The sequence below is a fragment of the Mastacembelus armatus genome, chromosome 23 (genome assembly GCF_900324485.2).
Source record: "Mastacembelus armatus chromosome 23, fMasArm1.2, whole genome shotgun sequence".
NCBI lineage: Eukaryota > Metazoa > Chordata > Actinopteri > Synbranchiformes > Mastacembelidae > Mastacembelus > Mastacembelus armatus.
The window spans coordinates 5,230,565-5,241,586 of record NC_046655.1 but is presented as its reverse complement, the minus strand read 5'-3'; the positions used below and the strand labels follow the sequence as shown (position 1 = coordinate 5,241,586).

The 11,022-nt window shown below is 40.6% G+C and overlaps 1 protein-coding gene across 1 annotated transcript; it reads right to left on the bottom strand.

The window, feature by feature from the left end:
• Positions 1–1,224: 1,224 nt before the first annotated feature.
• Positions 1,225–9,212, bottom strand: bcat1 (branched chain amino-acid transaminase 1, cytosolic). The gene is made up of 7 exons (XM_026327373.1): positions 9,144–9,212; positions 8,787–8,941; positions 8,417–8,534; positions 8,116–8,136; positions 7,642–7,750; positions 1,440–1,543; positions 1,225–1,272 (listed from the first exon to the last, which is right to left on the bottom strand). The coding sequence occupies exons 1-7, from the start codon at positions 9,210–9,212 to the stop codon at positions 1,225–1,227; spliced, it is 624 nt and encodes a 207-aa protein (XP_026183158.1).
• Positions 9,213–11,022: the final 1,810 nt, after the last annotated feature.

Below are 11,022 nucleotides of genomic sequence, written 5' to 3'. Positions count from 1 at the left end.
CTTCTCCTGCACAAAATGAGACTTCAAGTGCTGTGACAGAGGACCTACTCCATTACAACGCTGATGAGAAATAAAACAGTTTTTTACCACAAAGCAAATCAGGCTTTGGCGCCAAAGCCGTGAGAGTGACACTGATCTGTCTGTGCATGTGTGTGTGTGCGTGCCTGATCTTCATCCATCCATCTATCCATCCATCCGTCCATTTACTCTAAGCTTTTAAGCAGTGCTGCTGTTAAAAAGTCCCCTAAAACTCTAAGCCAAGAGCGATAACATGAGCGGCAGGAGGATAATGTTGATGTAATGTCAGACGTGCACAACTGACACCCAGTGTTACTCTCGTGTTAACAAAACCCATCACAGTCTGTCTGTCCGTCTGAAGGCATGCACTAATCTGCTCTTAATCATCAGCTCTTATTTACAAAAAATACATTTTTTGTATTAATACAGCGGAGGGGGAGGGGAGGATGATGGTGATCGTGGTGATGGTGGTGATGATGATGATGATTTTGTGATTAAATGATGCCATCGTTGTGTTGGTGGATTAGGACAGGCATGGAAATAGATTAGTTCTGCAGTGGTTTTTCATCATGATTGGCAGGCCTCCAAAAACTCACTCCATGCAATCCCCTCTCCCTTTCTGCTTCTCCCTTTCTCCAGCAGAGCCATGGAAAGGTTTACTGTTTGTAGGCTGCTAGCACCACCCGCTGGTACAGACAGAAACAACATCACATTTCTCCCTCCAATCCACATCACTCCACTTTAAACCAAAACCAAGATTGTGCAGTGGTTAGGCAGGAGAGGTCACTAATTATTAATGAATCTAGAGCCTTCACACCTGAAACTCTGACTGACTTGTCAACATTATTCCAAACATAAGTGATCACCACATGGCACTGTAGTTTCCACATTGCCTGCATTTCCGAAGCTCTATGCAGTGCTTGTATTGCACTAGTCTCTATGCTTCTTGTGTTTCTGCTTGTGTAGCAGATGAACATCCGTGTGCATCTCAAAGAAAACGCTCGATGACTTTACCACCACTGTGACCTGAAGTGACCGTCAATATGTTATTGTGCAAGTGTGAACTCACGTGTTGCACCTTCAGCCACTGGAAAAGCAAGGTGTAAAGTGTTAAAGTATAAAGTGTTAAAGATGGGCTTTTCTGAGTGAGAAGTAAATGTGTGAAGTTCTGGAAAAACAGGCTGACCACTCCTCTGCCCTTCAGCATCAGCTCTCAGCAGCCATTGCTCCTCTTTCTGCTTCCTCATTAGGAATCTGAGAATAGAGACAGGCAGACATACACACATGTATGAATGTATTTACAGAACACACACACACACACACACACACACACACACACACACACACATACACATTTGACTGTAATTGGGTGACCCAAAGCCACCGATATCATCTGCTATGGTGTGAGACGACAATCTCACCCAAAGCGATCTGCGGCCTCTGCAGTCACACTGCCTCCGAAGAAGACTGGGGGAGTGAGGGAAGTAGGAAGAGTAAAGAAAAGACGAATAGAAGACAAACTGGCCTAAGAAGAGAAAAGAGAAGAAGAAGCAGTGCACAACAACAAAAATACAAAGTGGCGCTGAGTTCATTAATTAGAATTTTAAATTGGACAAACTCAAGATGACAGTGTTGCGCTTGTCAAATCAGATCATGCCCCGGTGAGGTGAGAGAGAGGGAAGGGAGTAAAGGAGGCACACTGCTCAGAGCCAAACACCACTCTTAGTAGCTGAATGGGTGCCATCTCTCTCTCTCGCTCTCTTTCCTCTCTCTGTCTTTCTCTCCATTTCCTCTGATTACACCGACCTCCTCCCCTCTGTCCCTGCGTGAATGTCATGGCCGCCTTAACAAGAAGTGACAATTAAAGCATCATCTGTGTCTCGGGGCTGAGCGGGAGCGGCCTGCCGGGGTCCCTGCTCTCTGTGAGGGAGGGAGAAAAGGAAGGAGAAGGAGAGAGAATAAAGGAGATAGTAGAGCTGGAGGGATGAGATGAGAGGAACAGAGAGTGAGATACTCTGGAAACATGTCTGAACTCTTAATGCCAACAAGCTCAATAAATTGAACTGGGAGGAGTGATATATGGAGATTTGGATGCGTATGCATAAAGGATGAAACAAAGATATCAATGATCTGATATATTGAGATGTTTAATGTTTTTGTTTCCTTTACTCTACTTACAAAACCACGGCTCTGTGATAAATCTGTTCTCTATGAAGCATATAATAGTGTAATGGGTTTTACTGATGCTGTGTTAGTGGTTTCCAAAGTAGATGTTGCTAATGTTGCACCCTCTCTTATGCATGCAAATAGATATACCAGTCTGAAATCAGTCTGTGTTAAATCAGCCCCTTGCTCATGTTATACCATCAGTTTAACACTTTTACAAACTAACTGCTGCCTCAAGAGAGTCAACGGCTCTCTGACCTGACTGTCCGATCATCACCTGTCAACTCGCAGTAAATTTCAAAAAAGTAAGAACTCTAATTGGATCTGTACTTTTCTTCTGAAACCACTCTGAGTGTGTTCTCACCCTTCCAGATGTCATTTAGATTAGATATAATTTTAATAATCCGTAGGGGCAAATAATGAAGCAAAGGGCCTGAGAAACCAATTTAAAATCATTATTACCAATTCATAATGATTGAACCATGTGAGTGTTTTAGTGCAAAGGAAGATAAACAATAGAAATGAAGGAAAACGGGGATTCACTCAAGGGTAAGACACTGAGATATGAGCTGTGGTAATTTCACCAGTGGCCTACATTAAGCAGGCTAGATGGTCTTTGGCATTTTGAAGCACATGATGTGTGTGTATGTGTGTATATACAAGTACACTCGGGCTCTACACCAGCTGTGCCACTGCACACAAGAAAAGAAATGCCGCCAAATGAGCAAAGGCACACACACACACACACACACACACACTATATGTCCATCTGTGGCAGATATACAGACGAGATCGTAGTTAACAAGGTAAGAATTTGGTAGTGACACAACTTACATCTTGAGTTTTCATTTTTCATTTATATCCTAAATATGTTGTGTGTGTGTGTGTGTGTGTGTGTGTGTGTGTGTGTAAAGCCAAACAGCCAAGTGCTCTCCAGTTTGATGGCTTTCTGTTATGTCTCCATTATGCTGATGGCTTTGGTTCTGTTCCAGGATCTCTGTGCCTCTCTCTCAGTGTGTGTTTGTGTGTATGTGTGCAAGATGGCAGAAATACTGCACAGCAGCATCAACAAGGATTGTGGAACCTGGCTCTGACTCCTGAGAACACTCCAGACACTTCCTTCTCCTGTCCAGAATTCCACTTTGCTTCCCCTCTCTGTCTCATCTACAGAAGAAAGTGGACGGCACCAGACTACTGGTAAATAAAGGTAGGCAAGGGTGGGCATGAAAGCCATATAGGACATAATTAAAACTACACATATCAGAACAAAACATCCCACTATTCATAAAAAGTTGACAAGGCCCATTTTAAAGGAACAATTCATCATTTAGGTAAATGCATTTCTTCCCAATACAATAGAAAAACAGGGAGAGATTGGACAAACCTGATCAAGAGAGCCAGCTCTGTACTGGGAAGTCTCCTAGACCCAGTGCAGGCAGTGAGAGACAGGAGGATGTTGGCCAAGTTAACATCCCTGCTGGAGAATGACTCTCACCCGATGCATGAGACTCTGGCAGCACTGGGCTGCTCTGTTAGTGACAGACTGATCCATCCCAAGTGTGTGACAAAGCCGTTCCGCGGGTCCTTCCTTCCTGTTGCTGTCAGACTGTACGACAGGCCCTGCTACTAATGGACCCCCAGCTGACCTCATCACCTATAGACTTTAAAAACCTGTACAATACAATATACCAGAGTGCAATATTGTCTTATTTTGCTTTGTATATTTTCTTTCATTTTTAATATATTTTTATTAATACCTTGTTTTTTTTCCTATTCTGCTCTTATTTTTTATTCTGGAGTTTACTTGTTGCTCCGACGATGTAAATTTCCCCACTGTGGGACCAAGAAAGGTTCTTCTTCTCTTATCTTAAAAGACTGATATCACTCTCTTTTTTGTAGATTGAAGCTTTTAAACCAGCACATTCCACAAAAAGTGTTATTACCATGTCTTTCAGGCATTTGAAACTAGTACTTTTTATGTTAATCAATCAAATATATAAACACCCATACTTGATCATCCAAGAATGTGGACCAAAGTGTAGTTTTACAGATCAAGTATATTTTCCTGCATTTTACAGTCTGAGCACTTCCAAATGTGTGTGATGTACAACTTTAGGTCATTTCACAGCTCAACTTGTCTTTTAATAATACCAGGACTGTGAATACTATTTTGTCCAGAATAACTGCCTTAATATGATGGTAAAATATACAGCATCTCCATTATACTTAGACATGGCTGACTATATGTAACAAAATGAGAAATTACCATGAACTTAAAAAAAAACTTAAGAAAACTTAAAAAAGTAATTTCAAGATATGAGATAGTTGGAAAAGAAGCAGGACAGTGGCCCTTGAGGACTGGAGTTAGAGACCCCTGACGTATAATATACTGTACAGAACAAACTAAAACCACAGTAAAAAAAAAAAAAAGCCTTTATATAACATTAAAAAAACTTTGAGAAAGCAAAATAGCTGCTTTGTAACTCACATAACAAGTAGCAGAACAAGCGATGGTGGGGTAGAATAGTAAGTTATTGTGCAGTATTGCATGGGACGTTAGCCCACTTCTGATAATTATCTTGGACAGTTGTGTGTTTTTCATTAATAGAAGTTTTGAAGTGGTATGACACTTGCAGCAAAGCCATTCTGGCATATTGCACTTAGATTCAAAATATTGCACATTACTGTACATATAGAGCATGTCTTTGGCTTTACCTACACTGGTCATTCTGTGCATGTGTGTGTTGCTGTGTGTGCATCCATACTGTAAGAGAACAAAGGTCAAAAATAGGTCAAACGACAGCGTTTGGTCCTCCGGGGCCCGAGCAGTGAAAAAAAAAAACCAACCCTCATGTCACGAAGCACAAAACTTCTCTCGTTTGCAACTGGTTAATTGGGAGCAAAGCACAAATCAAAACATGAAATCAAATATCCGTAAGCAAATCTGCAAACGCAGACACCAAGAGAACACAACACAACAGAGAAAAGGAACTATAATAAAAATCAAAACAAAATGTTCCCCAATCCGTGACAGCCGAGGAGACAAATCCAATTATTTGTGTCTCATGTTGCAAATTTGTTCTAATGGTCGAAGTGAGAAAGTAAATAAACGCCTGCGAAGGGGAAACAAAAGAATGTGATTTCTAATTAACGTGAAAGAGGAACAGCAGGGCGACTTAGTAAGCCCATCTTTCATCTGCTGCCTCAGACCACTCGTTTGTTTGTTGCACAGTGTTGTCTTGAAGAGGGGCGGGAGGAGGAGTGTGTGGAAGGGATAACACTGTACTGCGTCCCTCCAAATGAAATGTCAACAGATTTAACGGCGCTGCAAAAGGAGTGCAACGATTTCCAGCTTTTTTGTCGATTTTATTGTTCATTAAGCTTTGCTGCCGCCCATTCCCCTCCTCTAAATGGTCTTCCTCCTCTCACACTTGTTCGAGGCTTTATTTGCAGCCTCTTGGCTTTGAAGATCACAAAGGGCTGAGGCAATAATTGGGTTTGTGCAATTACAGCAAGCTTAACGAGAGAACGCAGGAGTTTGTCTTGTCCCTATCTCCAACTCGCCACACTCAGCCTTTGGGACAGCAACTGGTTTTCCCTTTCGCGATCTTTCTACGAAGGAAGATGCTATCACACAGAAGATGTGGTCAACACGTTCATTACACACTTGATGTATGCATCCGAGGTCTAATAACTATTAACTGGAAAGACAAACAACACAAACACGGAAATTAAAAAGAAGAAGTAAAAATGGAAGCCAAGCCATGCAACATCCTGCAAGTAGAAATTACAGCTGATTTTACTGATTCAAATCATTCAGGCCAGTCTAGTTCAAAGATTCAATGAGTACTGAGATTAAACAAAGCTGTAAATTGGGTTCTTGATATGTCTTCCCATTTTTATAGTCACACCTTTCTCCTGGCTGCTGTCCACACAACAGACATCCATATTTTCCCCCCTGACAATGGCTTTTGCACAAAATGTGTCCTGTACCATGCTTCTCATTTCTGAGATGAAGATTTGATCTGTGCTGTACCAAGAACCATCTTAGTCTAATACTGATCTCAACCATGTTGGATCCAGTAAAAGTGAGCCAGTCAATCTACTAACTTTTAGTAGCAATAACTAACTACTAACTATAGCCTCATTACATAGCACAACTACAGAAAGTCAGCGATATATAACACACTCATTAACACAAATCAGGCAAAGAACATTATGAATCTGTTTAAACCTGCAGGGCTGCATAGACTGTAGAGGTGGTGTGCTTGTAGGCCATATTACCACATCATTAGTCATTACCCAATAAGATATCTCACTTATTGTGCACTTACAGGCAAAATAGGGCATGCAACGGGCGTACAACGAATAAGGGCCAATGGGAGTTGACTAAAAAAATAACTGGTAATTTTATCTCAGTTACATAATAACCACTTAGTAACAGTCCTGCAGTGCAATTATGGAGATGCAAGATAAGTTAATATTTGGATAGAATATTTGTTTTGTTAGATTTTGCCTTTCATCACCACATATTGTGTCAGTGAGAACCAATTACTTTTTTCAGTTTAACAGCTTTCTTGTTGATTACTCAGTATGAGAGCACTAACAAGCATGACAGGAGACACCAAGCTTTTATTTGTAGGATGCTGGTTTTCCACAAACCTTTCTGCTACATTTAAATCACTGAAGGCTACATGAAAACACAGTCCTGGGGGTGACAGGGGTCTGAAGAACACAGACCTTCAACCAGCTGTTACTGAGCTAGAGGAAACATCTGCGGGATGTGTGTGTATCCACCAACTTGTATATCTGTGAGGTCCTTGGCTAGCTGTGATGTCAACTTGATAGTGGATGTCCAAACTCTAAAAAAAACACCCATTTTTAATAAGTTAATCAGCTCTGTTAGGTGAACATACAGAATATTACAAATTTTCTTACAAGCAGCCACAGACTGCTTTCATTTTTTTCTTCATATATAAAAAAACTAAGAAAAAAAGACAGTATGTTTTTTATTTGTGTTAGCATAAAGCAGGAGATTAGAGGGCCAGATGGAAAGACTTCAAATTTTGACATTTTTGGAAATTTGCTATACCGCTCTTATGTCTGTCCCTTCAATAAAGGTCACATTCAGCAGCTGGTTCGCTCAGCTTAGCATAAAGACTATATACATGGGGAAACAACAAGTCTGGCTCCATCTGAAAATAATATCTGCTTCCCAGCATCTCTGAAACATTGATTCTCCCCAAATATAATACAAAAGAGGCTTAATTACATCAAAGGCAAATAATCTTGAAACCCAAAATAACTGATAAGAACATACAGATCCTGCTGTACTCCATTCTGACAGTCACTGTTTTGTGATCATGTAGATGTCGGTGGTAACCCATACCCAGTTTTTATTTTCATTTAAATGTGATAGAATTAAATATAATTGGCTGCTCTGCTCTTCTTTCTTACCTCTCCTTGTTATATGTGGCAGATCATGCATCTCTTTGATCAGCTGCTTCTTCAGAGCAGAGCACAGCTGGCCCATGGTCAGGTCACGCTCTGTCACCTTAAACTCACCCTGGTAGAAGGAAGCGACAGAGAGGCCATTGTAAAGCCAAATGTAAAATCCATGAATGTTGATCTTTAAGGTTTTGTCACTAGCATTAATTTATCACTGTATTACTATTACAAAAAGTGAGTTTTACTTCACATCACAAACAAAAATAATAACAGCTATATTTTTTTGTCCAGTCATTTGTAAAAAAGGCTCATGTTTATTTCTGACTAAGAGAGACTATTGTCAATCATCTCTAGTAAAGTCGGTCAAATGTCAACTAAACTTCTATGTAAGACTGTTTGGACGTTATTAAAAACAACACTTTCTTTTCAATTGTAACAACTTATACAGGTGAGCCTGGCTCTGTCTGTGTGGATCTTATTCACCCATTTCCTAGTTAGATACACCTGGCAGGAAGATCCCATCCAGAGGATGAAACATATGAAACAATAGGACAATTTAAAGGAAAATAGAAATGAGATCCATTATGTCCTGAAATTGTAATGAAGTTGTTCTGCCAGTAGAGGGCATATGTACAATGCTTTATGGCCCAATGTAGTAACACAGAGATACTTATATTGACATTGGATAGTTGCATTAAACACAGAAAAAAATTATTGTACATCTACATCCTACACATACTGTAGAAATCTACTCAAACCACACATTCAGGTAATTTGACTAAACTCCATCCTCATTGATCCAGTGGAGGAAGACATTCATCGTCCCTGCCGCATGCAGCAACAGAACCTGACACCCATAATCCACTGCTTCGTACTGGGCAAACAAAGCACATTCATAATTCCTTAAAAAATCTAAAGCAACAATTGCAATTACTTTTGTTACTTTACTCAAAAGGTTCCTTTAGATCTTACAGTGCTGCATGAAACTATAATGCTGCAGTTAGATTAGTTTTATGCAGCAATACTTGGTGTTTTTATTAGGTGCAAAACTGCACACCTACCATGATGATTAAGTATTTGCTGTAAAGCTAAGCAGTGAGTAAAAGTGGCCAAAAACCAAAAAATGGATACAATGTGTGCCCACACATCATCACATCTTGCAGTCTGCAGTTCCTCCTTTCCAGACTTGTGTGTATTTTGAGTCGGGCCACGAAGAGAAGGCCTCTGTCTTACTGTTGAAGTAAGAGCCTGCTTGACACAAGATCACATACGGCAAAGCACAGGCAAACTTCTTTACTCCCAGAGAGGACTGTGTCACATACACACAGGGACATTTTTTTATTAAGAACTTTCTTCACTTTTCCAATCTGATCAAATGTGAAAACAAGTCATTATTTTGCACATAACTTTATGTCCCTGTTAGACAAAGCATAATAAAACAAAAACAGTTATATTCATCTGCTGTCTCTCTCATCTGGTCCATTTAGAGATCAAAGTCCAGGATTAGATACCGAATTAAAAAGCATCACATTAGCACTGAAGGGGTTTGCATCCAGCCTGAAACTCCACTGTGTCCCCATACCACCAACAGCAGGTTGAGAGAGATGTGTCACATTTCTCAAAAATGGCGAGAAGAAGGACAGTTGGTAGTGCTGTTCTTTCCTGCTGTTCTGCAAGACTGAGTTATCTGATACTTTTTTAAAGAGACACCCCTTCTTGGCTCGCCGTTCAGTTAGTTATCAGTTCCAACTGGCTGGGATTAGACTTCCCCTCTCATCCCCTTCCTCGTGGTGCACAAGGCCACTAAGGCTACTTGTACCATAATCCCAGATTACAGGGACATGGCAAGTAACCACAGCACATCACTGTGTGAAAGTGGTCTTAGTATTCAATGTTATTTTTATTCAAATACACACTGCTTGATTTATTTCGTTTTCCTTTTTAACACTTCATCTTCTCTGCTCCTGCTTATTTGTATTTCTCCTTTAAAAGAACCAAACATAAGGATTTCTACCCTATCTTTAGGCAGCTATTTAGACATCTCACGAGAGAACACCATCCCTCAGTTCACACACGTCATAGTCTAGCCAGTGTTTGCTCAGGATTAAGTGGCTATCAGCTGTGCACTGTGTAAGAGACCAGTGAAGGGAAGAAATAGGAAGCACAGGGTTTCAGACTATTCAAATATAATTTTTCAGTGATCAGTCTATCTGACATAATACACCTGTCAGAGTACAAAAAAAAATGCAAAAATACAAACCAAATATGGTAAATTTACAGTTTCACTTTCTTTCAAAGTAAAAGTTGGCACACATCGAAGCCAACAGTAAATCCTTGCGAGTGTGTGTGCTTGTGTGTGTCTGCACATGTCCACCCTAATCTCTACCTGAGCCTGCCTGCCATCTACTGCTCAGGTGTCCAGGGTCAGAAAACAAGCAAAGCCTCAGCTACTTAGCATGAGCTGTGAAAGTGGATTCTGCTGAGCTGCACTGGGAGAGAAAGCACAGAAATGAACACATTGTCCTTCTCTCAAAAAATGGAGACAACATGGACATTACTCTGTTTTTATGGAAGCTGAGAGCTCACTACAGTGGCCTTAGGAAAGTGAGACTTTTGTAGGATTTGTTGTTTATACTTTCACTGCTGGAAAGAGGATGCTGTTGAATGACTGGGGCTCTCAAGGCCATTGACTGCTGCTCTCAGCAACATGATTACAAGAAGCAGTGCTGTAACACCTTCCATGGGAGATCTTTAAGTGTCAGGAAGCCAAGGAATCATCAAGATGCTGCAGCTGGAGCAGCTGCTGAGGGTAGGTGTAATTACATCAAAGTCATCTTTGAATCAATACGGTCTATTAGAACCAGTCAACACATGCAAATGTTCAACACACCTGAAAGCTTGGGATGCTGTTGTCAGCCATTAGAGCAGTACACATGTAGCTGCTTCCTGTAAACAATCTAAACAATACAAAAATAGGACAAAATCATCTTGCAATGTGCAGTTCTACTTGGGTTTGTACAGCCTGGGTTGTAGTAATGGTATGGAAACATCAAACTTTTATGTTCATCATTACATTGTATAATGAATACTGAAATGTAGAGTTGATCAAATACCTTTTTAAATGCAAGTGTCAGCTGATAGAATGAATGTATATCCTTGGCCTTCACAAACTACTACAGTGTATTTACACTCATCAGTACAAACTGCACCAACAGTAAAACATTCAGGCCGGCTGTGGAGCAGTCAGCACTGTCAGATAGTTTACCAGCAGAGCAGCAAAGATGACTGACAAAATGAAACACATTTACATTCTCCCTGCTAAACGGCTTACTGCCTGTTCAGGTTGACACCAGTACCATTATCATGGTGCAGTGACTCCAGACGTCCAGA